The 13,322-nt window shown below is 44.6% G+C and overlaps 1 protein-coding gene across 4 annotated transcripts in view; it reads right to left on the bottom strand.

Moving 5' to 3' along the window:
• The window catches only part of LOC134349599 (tau-tubulin kinase 2-like), a 350,526-nt gene that overhangs the window by 138,714 nt on the left and 198,490 nt on the right, over positions 1–13,322 (bottom strand). For all 4 annotated transcript variants that reach the window (XM_063054164.1, XM_063054174.1, XM_063054168.1 and 1 more), the window contains one exon: positions 8,444–8,601. In XM_063054164.1, coding sequence (XP_062910234.1) covers positions 8,444–8,601 — 158 coding nt within the window. The remainder of the gene's footprint in view (positions 1–8,443; positions 8,602–13,322) is intronic.

Here is a 13,322-nt window from a genome sequence, read left to right as displayed (position 1 = left end):
TTGAGGAAGATTGAAACATCAAGGCGAATGCAGAAGGCGAGCGAGTGTTCATCACCATCACTGCTGCTAGAGAAAGCCACACTCACTCTCACTCATTCATTGAAAAATGGACTTAGTAGTTTTTTAATATTGTGTTTTGGCTCATTCTTTCTTGTTGCCTTTTGCGTGGGGGGTTGTGATGTTCTTTTTGCTGTTTGCACTATTTGTTTTTTTCTTGCACGTGGGTGGGTGGGGTTGATGTTCTTGTTGCCATTTCCACAATTTGTTTTTTTTGCGTGTGTGTGGGGGGGGGGAAGGTTAATGTTTTCTCTGAACGAGATATGTTGTTTTCTTTGTTTCGTGGCTATCTGCAGAGAAGAGGAATCTCAGGGTTGTATACTACGTATATACCTTGATAATAAATGTACTTTGAATCCTCTGAAATAAAATTAAAATCAAATTATTGTAATACTCTTCAGACTGGATTTGCATCCTTAACTTGGCATCTTATTCAAATCTGTCTTCCTACATTTCCAAATCCTACCACTCTATCACCCATCCTCAACAAGTTATGAGGGTTCTCTAACTCAGTCACCTCAGATTTAAAATTTTGTATCTTCACCATTTTCTTTGTTGACCTTCATTTTGGTATCCCCTACATTTCATGGGAAGCACTTGGTGTTCAAATTTATCACAGAATCATTGGTGACTGAGCTACCAGACAAAGGTTCAACAAACAAGAATTCCCTTCATTCATATCCACCTTGCCACCAACTCAGAACTTAAGGTTTTGGACCAAGTTGTTGGCCACTCTTAATCTTCTCATCTTTACTGTGTACATTTTCCCCATGAAGCATTTTAAATGCTCTGTATCATCTTCGTGATCTGTGGCAGTACCTTGACAACAGTTAACTCCACTCCCCATCCCCCTTAACTTCCCAATGTGCAACAATTCATCCTGCAAAAAAACGAAATCTCCCCTATGATTAGCAATTAGTTTAAAAGTAGTACATTTGCTGGTTTTTAGCTGGTTGCTTTAACTTGGTGCTTATTGCTTTTCATGGTATTTATTAATGAAGGTATGCAGAGGAATTGTTTAGAACATTCAAAGACAGGAATGAGCTGCAATATATCTTCAAAAGGATATGGAAATACAGGAGATACAATAGTTCAACTTAGAATGCCAGTATAGAATATTTTTTTAAATAAGATCTTTTGAAATGATTGTTTCTTACATTGGTGGATAGGTAACAATTTGTCTCAGAGTATTAAATGGTCATATTCTGTGTAATGCAGTATATTTTTTGTTCTACTTGGCAAATGAAATAAGATAAACCTTATTAAATTTGTTAATGGCAAATATTTTATTTGTGTACTTTGTGTGCATGTTACACCAGCTGTTCTGTAACATCTCATATCAAATTAGGTATTCCCACCAGAACATAATTCAACAGGGCTCCAATGTGATCCTTTTTCTTAAATTACATGTCAGCTTTTCTAACTGAGTATTAAAGCAAGCTCAACTAGCCCCTAGTCCACAGTGAGGTCTGTGTAGATACCATATACTCTGTATCAGTTTCTGTTTCTCTGTTGCTTTCTCTCTGTAATAGAAAAGTAAAAAAACTCTTTAATGTTTAAAAACTTTTTATTGTCTCTGGCTCTGTAACCCCGGTTCTAAATGCTAATTTTCCTATCTTTCTATTACCAACCTATGCTGTTTAACCTTTCGCTTGTTATCTTTTGTCCTTATTACTTATCAGTTGTAAGCTCTAAATAGATAATTCAATCACAAACAACAGAATTTCTGCAGATGCTGGAAGTCCAAGTAACACACACAAAATGCTGGAGGAACTCAGCAGGCAGCATCTATGGGAAACAGTAGAGTCCAAATTTTGGGCCGAAAGGTGAAGGGTCTCGGCCCAAAACATCGACTGTACCCTTTTCCATAGATGCTGCCTGGCCTGCTGAGTTCCTCCAGCACCCAGGTGTGTGTTTCTACAATAGGTCACATTTTTGAGCATTTAAAAGCTCCAAAAGGTGTTTCATGGATACAACAATGAAATAAAAGTCAAAATCATGCTATCTAGTTACACATCTTAATAGCTGCCCAAAATTTTGATGACAAAGATAACTTTCAAGGTATGCCATAAAAAGGCTTAGGGCTTTACACCAAAACTGCTAAAGACACAACAACCTCCTAGTGCAGCCCAGGTAATTGGCGATTCGTGAAAGGATATGCGAAAATGAGTCACCCATTGAACCAGCTGTTCTGTGGTTATCCACCTGTGGGGAGGAAGAGGAAGGGAGACCGAGGGCCGGAGGTAGAAGGATACTTGAACCCAGGGGAGCCTTTTGGATCGAGGTGGGATGCTCAATGTGAGGATGCGTTCCAATCTCTAAAAAGGGCGCTGACTCAGGCCCCAGTATTGGCTTTTGCTGATCCCCAGAAGCCGTATGTTCTACACACTGATGCCAGTCACGAGGGTCTGGGCGCTGTCCTGTACCAGGAACAGGGCAACGGATTGAGGCCGGTGGCATTTGTCAGCCGGAGTTTGTCGCCATCTGAGGGAAACTATCCCACTCACAAGCTGGAGTTCTTGGCGTTGAAATGGGCGGTGGTGGACAAGTTGAGTGACTATCTATACGGGGCCCAGTTTGAGGTGAAAACTGACAACAACCCCCTCACTTATATCCTGACCTCAGCAAAGCTGGACCCTACTGGGCACTGGTGGTTAGCGGCCTTGTCTGCCTATGAGTTCAGCCTGAAGTACCGGCCAGGGAGTCGGAACATCGATGCAGATGCTCTATCTCGTCGGGCGCACGATGAGTCAGGCACAGCTGAGGAGTGGAAAAGTATCCCTGCCCCGGGAGTAAAGGCCATGTGTCAAGTTGGGAGCGACGGGGAAGTAGGAGCCCCGATGGGAATGGATCGGGCAGTAGATCAATTGGGGGCTGATGATGATACACTACCCACTGTTTACTGTAATTTGACTGCTCTGCGGAACAGGCAGCTGCCAGAGTTGAGTCCCCAGGAAGTGGGGGCGGCTCAGCATGATGACCCAAGCATTGGCACTATCTGGTACGCAGTTAGCCGGGGTGATATGGGGCAGGTGGAGAAGGCGAAACATGCCTCCGTTCCCCTACTACTGAAGGAGTGGCCCCGGTTGAAGCTGAAGAACCACGTCCTGTACCAGGTCACGTCGCCCCCGGACCACCCCCGGCGCTGGCAGCTGGTCATGCCTGAGAAGTATCGGAAGACTGTGCTCCAGGCTCTACATGATGATTCCGGGCACTTAGAGGTAGAGAAGACCTGTGGATTAGTCAAGGACCAGTTTTACTGGCCCCGGATGAGGAAGGAGGTGGAAGAATACTGTAAGACCTGTAGTTGTTGCATCAGGAGGAAGACCTTGCCTGCGCAGGCGGCCCCGTTCTCCCACTTGCAGAGTGCGGGACCCCTGGACCTGGTGTGTATGGATTTCCTGTCTATTGAGCCAGACACCAGCAACATCGCCAATGTCTTGGTCATCACGGATCACTACACTAGATATGCGCAGGCTTTTCCTACTAAGGACCAGAAAGCGACTACAGTGGCGAAGGTGTTATGGGAGAAGTACTTTGTTCATTATGGCCTTCCCCGGCGGATCCATAGTGATCAGGGACGGGATTTCGAGAGCAGGCTTCTCCATGAATTACTGGGTATGCTTGGGGTTGAGAAATCCAGGACCACCCCCTATCACCCGCAGGGTGATCCTCAGCCAGAGAGGTTTAACCGGACCCTGCTGGACATCCTCGGCACTTTGGAGATCGGGCAGAAGAGTAAGTGGAGTTGGCACATCGCCCATTTGGTTCACTGTTACAATTGCACGCGCAATGATGCTACCGGGTACTCGCCCTATTATCTGATGTTCGGATGGGAAGCGAGGTTGCCCATTGATCTGCTTCAGTCCCAAAACGTAGGTGAAATACCTTCGAAGCCATGTCTGAAGTATATGTCTGATATGAGGAGAGAGTTGAAAAGGGCATATGAGTTGGCTGAGGCGGCAGCCACCAAGCAGAATCAGCGGAATAAGAAGAGATATGATCAGAAAGTAAAGTTCGTCCAGCTATTGCTGGGAGACCGGGTCCTTATCCAGAATTTAGGACTACCTGGTAAGCACAAGTTGGCGGATCGTTGGGCGGCCACCCCCTATGTGGTGGAGAGTCAGATGCTGAATCTCCCTGTTTACCAGGTGAGACCCGAGGGCGGGCAGGGGTCTGTCAAGGTACTCCATCAGAACCACCTGTTGCCTCTGGGTTGAGAGGTGCAGGTAGACCGAGAGCTCGAATGGGAGTTTACGCCTAGTGTGAGGACTCTGCGAGGGCGCGGGGCGAGGGAAGAGCCCGCTGCGAAAGAGATGGGGCCAGTCCCCACCCCGAAAAGGGATACATCATCGGAAGACGATGATTCAGACGTGTGGTACCCGTTTCCGTTCGCTGATTCCCCGGTGCCGGGAGAAGAGGCTCCTGGCCCTTCCCTCACTGAGTTAGGGGAACCCAGGGAGGGTGTTGCAGAGCCGCCTGTATTACAGCCGGGATTGGGGGAGGAGAGGGTGGAGGCAGAACCCGAGCCAGAGGGCTCACAGGTGCTGAGGGGTCCTGGTGAGGGTGAAGGTCTGACAGTTAAGTCTGGGGGGTCACCTGGGGTGTCTGAACAGGGAGAGTCAGCAGAGGAAGTACAGAGGCCTCGGAGGAGTTGGCATCCCCAGGAGAGATTGACTTATACAGTGCCGGGAGAACAGGGTGTGATCTCTACTGCCCTGGAAAGTTATGTCACTGCTTTATGCACCTGGGTTGGGTTTTGTGTTTCACAAGGAGCACTGGTGAACCCTGTTAACGTCATGAGGGCATGACTTTTATTGGTGGCGGGAGAGTATACGGGGTCTTTCTTTTTTGTTAAATTTAAAATGGCTTCTTTGTTATGTTATACTTGGGAATGCTGAGGAAGTCTCTGGCTAGACAGTTGCTTGGGTTATTATAGATAGCAGGGTGCTACTAGCCAATGGGTGGTCATGTATCATTTTGTTTTCGGATATAATGCTGTATCATATGATGGCGGATAGGGTTTTTGGCGGGGAGTCAGAGCAGAGAAGAGGAGGACGTCGGACGTGCGGAAAGGCTCTGGTCCATCACTTCGGGTGGTCCCGAGCCATGAGTCGACAGGATCTGGGTGGTCGTCCGGAATCGAATGAGCTCCAACGGTTGCGCGCAAAGAACTTGGACTTTGATAAGTGTTGGCGCCTTTTTTTTCATTACTTCCTTTTCTGTATCGAATTTATATTAATATCATAGAATTAGTAATATCTATAAAGTGTGCTTGGTAAAACGTACTGCGTGTGCTGGCTGATGTTTGATGTTTGGGATTGATTCGAGCGGCAACCGATCCCGTGGGAAGCGTTGAGGCAGGTGCTGGGTGGGATTTCCCCTAGACATATACGAGCCAATATAACTGAACGTTACACTTGTACACCTCCATCATGTCTCCTCTCATCCTCCTCCTCTCCAAAGAGTATGGCCCTAGCTCCCTTAAACTCTGATCATAATCCATACTCTCTAAACCTGGTAGCATCCTGGCAAATCTTCTCTGTACCCTTTCCAATGCTTCCACATCCTTCCTATAGTGAGGCGAGCAGAAATGGATACAGTACTCCAAGTGTGGCCTAACCAGAGTTTTATAGAGCTGCATCATTACCTCGCGACTCTTAAACTTTATCCTTCGACTTATGAAAGCTAACACCGCATAAGCTTTTTTAACTACCCTATCTACCTCTGAGGCAGCTTTCAGGGATCGGCAGACATGTTCCCCCAGATCCCTCTGCTCCTCCACACTACCAAGTATCCTGCATTTACTTTGTACTCTGCCTTGGAATTTGTCCTTCCAAAGTGTACCACCTCACACTTCTCCGGGTTGAACTCCATCTGCCATTTCTCAGCCCACTTCTGCATCCTATCAATGTCTCTCTGCAATCTTCGACAATCCTCTTCACTATCTACAACACCACCAACCTTTGTGTCGTCTGCAAACTTGCCAACCCACCCTTCTACCCCCACATCCAGGTCGTCAACAAAAATCACGAAAAGTAGAGGTCCCAGAACAGATCCTTGTGGGACACCACTAGTCACAATCCTCCAATCTGAATGTACTCTCTCCACCACCACCCTCTGCCTTCTGCAGGCAAGCCAATTCTGAATCCACCTGGCCAAACTTCCTTGGATCCCATGCCTTCTGACTTTCTGAATAAGCCTACCATGTGGAACCTTGTCAAATGCCTTACTAAAATCCATGTAGATCACATCCACTGCACTACCCTCATCTATATGCCTGGTCATCTCCTCAAAGAATTCTATCAGGTTAGACACGATCTGCCCTTCACAAAGCCATGCTGACCGTCCCTGATCAGACCATGATTCTCTAAATGCCCACAGAATCTAAGAATCTTTTCCACCACAGACGTAAGGCTCACTGGTCTATAATTACCTGGACCATCCCTACTACCTTTTTGAACAAGGGAACAACATTCGCCTCCCTCCAATCCTCCGGTACCATTCCCATAGACAACGAGGACATAAAGATCCTAGCCAGAGGCTCAGTAATCTCTTCCCTCGCCTCGTGGAGCAGCCTGGGGAATATACTGTCAGGGCCCGGGGACTTATCTGTCCTAATGTATTTTAACAACTCCAACACCTCCTCTCCCTTAATATCAACATGCTCCAGCACATCAACCTCATTCGTATTGTCCTCACCGTCATCAAATTCCCACTCACTGGTGAATACCAAAGAGAAGTATTGAGGATTGAGGATCTCGTTCACTTCCACAGCCTCCAGGCACATCTTCCCACATTTATCTCTAATCAGTCCTAGCTTCACTCCAAGTCATCCTTTTGTTCTTCACATAATTGAAGAAGAATGCCTTGGAGTTTTCCTTTACCCTACTCGCCAAAGACTTCTCATGCCCCTTTCTTGCTCTTCTCAGCCCCTTAAGTTCCTTTCTTGCTTCCCTATATTCCTCAATAGACCCATCTGATCCTTGCTTCCTAAACTTCATGTATGCTGCCTTCTTCCACCTGACTAGATTTTCCACCTCACTTGTCACCCATGGTTCCTTCACCCTACCATTCTTTATCTTCCTCACCGGGACAAATTTATCCCTAACATCCTGCAAGAGATCTCTAAACATTGACCACATGTCCATAGTACATTTCCCTGCAAGAACATCATCCCAATTCACACCCGCAAGTTCTAGCCTTATAGCCTCATAATTTGCCCTTCCCCAATTAAAAATGTTCCTGTCCTCTCTGATTCTATCCTTTTCCACGATAATGTCGAAGGCCAGGGAGCAGTGATCACTGTCCCCCAGATGCTCACCCAATGAGAGATCTGTGACCTGACCCGATTTGTTACCTAATACTAGATCTAGTATGGCATTCCCCCGAGTCGGCCTGTCAACATACTGTGACAGGAATCCATCCTGGACACACATAACAAACTCTGCCCCGTCCAAACCCTTGGAACTAATCAGGTGCCAATCAATATTAGGGAAGTTAAAGTTACCCATGATAACAACCCTGTTATTTCTACACCTTTCCAAAATCTGCCTCCCAATCTGCTCCTCGGTATCTCTGCTGCTACCAGGGGGCCTGCAGAATACTCTCAATAGAGTAACTGCTCCCTTCCTGTTCCTGACTTCCACCCATACTGACTCAAAAGAGGATCCTGCTACATTACCCACCCTTTCTGTAGCTATAATAGTATCCCTGACCAGTAATGTCACCCCTCCTCCCCTTTTCCCCCCTCTCTATCCTTTTTAAAGCACTGAAATCCAGGAATATTGAGAATCCATTCCTGCCCTGGTGCCAGCCAAGTCTCTGTAATGGCCACTACAACATAATTCCATGTATGTATCCAAGCTCTCAGTTCATCACATTTAAAGCATTAGTCAAAGGCACAACAGTAAAATAATTTACAAAGAAATTAAATATCATCCATAATTGACCTCCTTTAATTAAGTCCATTAGGGTACATCAACTGCATTTTAGTTAGAATTCCCTAGTATATTACACTCAAACCAATCTATTCCTTAAACCAACCAATTGTTTAATAAGGAATTATAGCATTATTCTTCATTAACTCAAAACAAAACATGAAATTCAAAGCGAGTTGTAATAACAATCTCTCTTGCCAAAACGCAAAATACAAGAGAATGCATAACTTCGACAAGATTACAGTAAATCATTTAATGTATTTCTTATGGAGTATATGGCTCAACACAAAGTTGACTTATCCTGATCTGTATGATTGTGCTTCTTGAAAGAACATTGTCTGAATTATGATGCACTATATGACTGGTAAGCCAATGTTAAACATTCTCCTCACACATTCAAACTCTCGATCAGTGTAGGAAAAATATACTAACAATATTGTACTTACCCAAGAGCAGCAGGAGTCTGCCGTGTATGTAGCTGAGGAGTAGTAGAGGTGCTTATCATAGTAAAAGATCCATCCATCCCAGCTTTCTCCCAGTCAAAAAGATCACTGTCAACAACCCCATGTGCTTTTATGCTGTTGTCAAACACAGTCATCAACAACTACAGAACAAAGAAAAACCAAGTCAGGATAATGAAAAATGTAACAATGCAATAACAGGACAGTTACTCTGGAATAGTCACAGAGAATACTATCTCTATATCTACACACACACACACACACACACACACACACAAAAGTAAATAAATAACAAACACGAGAAAATCTGCAAATGCTGGAAATCCAAAGCAACAGACACAAAATGCTGGAGGAATTCAGCAGGCCAGACAGCATCAATGGAAAAGTCAATGTTTCGGGCTGAGACTCTACATAAGGATCCCAATGAATAAAGTGCCAAGCTGCTCAACTTCTCTCCATAACTCTCTCCAAGGACATGGCAGACCAATTGAATAATTACTTTGGTTCTGTCTTCACTAAGGAGGACATAAATAATCTTCCAGAAATAGTAGGGGACAGAGGGTCCAGTGAGATGGAGGAACTGAGCGAAATACTTGTTAGTAGGGAAGTGGTGTTAGGTAAATTGAAGGGATTGAAGGCAGATAAATCCCCAGGGCCAGATGGTCTGCATCCTAGAGTGCTTAAGGAAGTAGCCCAAGAAATAGTGGATGCATTAGTGATAATTTTTCAAAACTCGTTAGATTCTGGGCTAGTTCCTGAGGATTGGAGGGTGGCTAATGTAACCCCACTTTTTAAAAAAGGAGGGAGAGAGAAACCGGGGAATTATAGACCGGTTAGCCTAACGTCGGTGGTGGGGAAACTGCTGGAGTCAGTTATCAAAGATGTGATAACAGCACATTTGGAAAGCGGTGAAATCATCGGACAAAGTCAGCATGGATTTGTGAAAGGAAAATCATGTCTGACGAATCTCATAGAATTTTTTGAGGATGTAACTAGTAGAGTGGATAGGGGAGAACCAGTGGATGTGGTATATTTGGATTTTCAAAAGGCTTTTGACAAGGTCCCACACAGGAGATTAGTGTGCAAACTTAAAGCACACGGTATTGGGGGTAAGGTATTGATGTGGATGGAGAATTGGTTAGCAGACAGGAAGCAAAGAGTGGGAATAAACGGGAGCTTTTCAGAATGGCAGGCGGTGACTAGTGGGGTACCGCAAGGCTCAGTGCTGGGACCCCAGTTGTTTACAATATATATTAATGACTTGGATGAGGGAATTAAATGCAGCATCTCCAAGTTTGCGGATGATACGAAGCTGGGTGGCAGTGTTAGCAGTGAGGAGGATGCTAAGAGGATGCAGAGTGACTTGGATAGGTTGGGTGAGTGGGCAAATTCATGGCAGATGCAATTTAATGTGGATAAATATGAAGGTATCCACTTTGGTGGCAAAAATAGGAAAACAGATTATTATCTGAATGGTGGCCGATTAGGAAAAGGGAAGGTGCAACGAGACCTGGGTGTCATTATACACCAGTCATTGAAAGTGGGCATGCAGGTACAGCAGGCGGTGAAAAAGGCGAATGGTATGCTGGCATTTATAGCGAGAGGATTCGAGTACAGGAGCAGGGAGGTACTACTGCAGTTGTACAAGGCCTTGGTGAGACCACACCTGGAGTATTGTGTGCAGTTTTGGTCCCCTAATCTGAGGAAAGACATCCTTGCCATAGAGGGAGTACAAAGAAGGTTCACCAGATTGATTCCTGGGATGGCAGGACTTTCATATGAAGAAAGACTGGATGAACTGGGCTTGTACTCATTGGAATTTAGAAGATTGAGGGGGGATCTGATTGAAACGTATAAAATCCTAAAGGGATTGGACAGGCTAGATGCAGGAAGATTGTTCCCGATGTTGGGGAAGTCCAGAACAAGGGGTCACAGCTTGACGATAAAGGGGAAGCCTTTTAGGACCGAGATTAGGAAAAACTTCTTCACACAGAGAGTGGTGAATGTGTGGAATTCTCTGCCACAGGAAACAGTTGAGGTCAGTTCATTGGCTATATTTAAGAGGGAGTTAGATATGGCCCTTGTGGCTATGGGGATCAGGGGGTATGGAGGGAAGGCTGGGGCGAGGTTCTGAGTTGGATGATCAGCCACGATCATAATAAATGGCGGTGCAGGCTCGAAGGGCCGAATGGCCTACTCCTGCACCTATTTTCTATGTTTCTAACTCAGTCCCTCAAGTCCCAGCAACATATCCTCTGCACTCTTTCCAAATTACTGGCATCTTCCAAATCACAGGGTGACCAAAAGTGAGCACAATATTTAAATATGGCTTCACTAACATTCGCAAGGAGTCACCAGTCTTTAACAAGTGAATGCTGTATTTTTTTAAAATACTACAGATATTTAAATATATAAATTACAATTTGAAATGAATTTATACAATTCAGTATTAATGTTAGGTTTTTAATTATTTTAAAATTTTTCCTAATTGTTTTTACAGACTTCCAATCACTTTAGACATCCAGTTATGGGAATTAAACTAAACAGAGAATGTGTTCCAGAATTAAATCAGGCAGCCATGGGGGTAATCCATGGGTCTAGTTTTCTACATCAGTGGCCATTTGCAACCTGCTCTGGCTTGAGGAATAACCAAAGTAGCCATGCCAGCAAGAGGTGAATGTGAGGCACATGCTATATCAAGTGTGGTGCAGTCTGCTATAACAGAACGAAATATACAAGCTACAACAGCTGAGCAAGAAATAAATGATGTTAAAAGTTCAAGCAAATCCGCTAATAGAAAGGTTGTGAGTGGTGGTAAAAATCTTCTGAGGTGTATATATTTCAATGCTAGGAGGATTGCGGGGAAGGTGGATGAGTTGAGGGCGTGGATTGACACGTGGAGTTATGACATTATAGCAATTAGTGAAACTTGGCTACAGGAGGGGCAGAACTGGCAGCTTAATATTCCAGGGTTCCGATGTTTCAGATGTGATCGAGGCAGAGGAATGGAAGGTGGGGGAGTAGCATTGCATGTTAGGGAAAATATTACAGCAGTGCTCAGGCAGGACAGATTAGAGGGCTTGTCTACTGAGTCCTTATGGGTGGAGCTGAGAAACAGGAAAGGTATGGCCACATTAGTGGGATTGTATTATAGACCACCCAATAGTCAACAAGAATTGGAAGAGCAAATCTGCAGAGAGATAGCAGGCAACTGCAGAAAACATAAAGTTGTGGTGGTAGGGGATTTTAATTTTCCATATATTGATTGGGACTCCCATACTGTTAGGGGTCTAGATGGTTTACAGTTTGTAAAATGTGTTCAGGAAAGTTTTCTAAATCAATATATAGAGGGACCAACTAGAGGGGATGCAATATTGGATCTCCTGTTAGGAAACGAGTTAGGACAAGTGACAGAAGTCTGTGTAGGGGAGCACTTTGGTTCCAGTGATCATAACACCATTAGTTTCAATTTGATCATGGACAAGGATAGATCTGGTCCTAGGGCTGAGGTTCTGAACTGGAAGGCGGCCAAATTTGAAGAAATGAGAAAGGATCTAAAAAGCGTGGATTGGGACAGGTTGTTCTCTGGCAAAGATGTGGTTGGTAGGTGGGAAGCCTTCAAAGGAGAAATTTTGAGAGTGCAGAGTTTGTATGTTCCTGTCAGGATTAAAGGCAAAGTAAATAGGAATAAGGAACCTTGGTTCTCAAGGGATATTGCAACTCTGATAAAGAAGAAGAGGGAGTTGTATGAATTGTATAGGAAACAGGGAGTAAATCAGGTGCTTGAGGAGTACAAGAAGTGCAAGAAAATACTTAAGAAAGTAATCAGGAAGGCTAAAAGAAGACATAAGGTTGCCTTGGCAGTCAAAGTGAAGGATAATCCAAAGAGCTTTTATAGGTATATTAAGAGCAAAAGGATTGTAAGGGATAAAATTGGTCCTCTTGAAGATCAGAGTGGTCTGCTATGTGCGGAACCAAAGGAAATGGGGGAGATCTTAAATAGGTTTTTTGCATCTGTATTTACTAAGGAAACTGGCATGAAGTCTATGGAATTAAGAGAATCAAGTAATGAGATCATGGAAACTGTACAGATTGAAAAGGAGGAGGTGCTTGCTGTCTTGAGGAAAATTAAAGTGGATAAATCCCCGGGACTTGACAGGGTGTTCCCTCAGACCTTGAAGGAGACTAGCGTTGAAATTGCGGGGGCCCTGGCAGAAATATTTAAAATGTCGCTGTCTATGGGTGAGGTGCCGGAGGATTGGAGAGTGGCTCATGTTGTTCCGTTGTTTAAAAAAGGATCGAAAAGTAATCTGGGAAATTATAGGCCGGTAAATTTAACGTCGGTAGTAGGTAAGTTATTGGAAGGAGTACTAAGAGACAGAATCTACAAGCATTTGGATACACAGAGACTTATTAGGGAGAGTCAACATGGCTTTGTGCGTGGTAGGTCATGTTTGACCAATCTATTGGGAGTTTTTCGAGGAGGTTACCAGGAAAGTGGATGAAGGGAAGGCAGTGGATATTGTCTACATGGACTTCAGTAAGGCCTTTGACAAGGTCCCGCATGGGAGGTTAGTTAGGAAAATTCAGTCGCTAGGTATACATGGAGAGGTGATAAATTGGATTAGACATTGGCTCAATGGAAGAAGCCAAAGAGTGGTAGTAGAGAATTGCTTCTCTGAGTGGAGGCCTGTGACTAGTGGGGTGCCACAGGGATCAGTGCTGGGTCCATTGTTATTTGTCATCTATATCAATGATCTGGATGATAATGTGCTAAATTGGATCAGCAAATTTGCTGATGATACAAAGACTGGAGGTGTAGTAGACAGTGAGGAGGGTTTTCAGAGCCTGCAGAGGGACTTGG

This window comes from Mobula hypostoma, chromosome 1, assembly GCF_963921235.1.
Source record: "Mobula hypostoma chromosome 1, sMobHyp1.1, whole genome shotgun sequence".
NCBI lineage: Eukaryota > Metazoa > Chordata > Chondrichthyes > Myliobatiformes > Myliobatidae > Mobula > Mobula hypostoma.
This window is presented reverse-complemented; position numbering and strand designations above follow the sequence as displayed.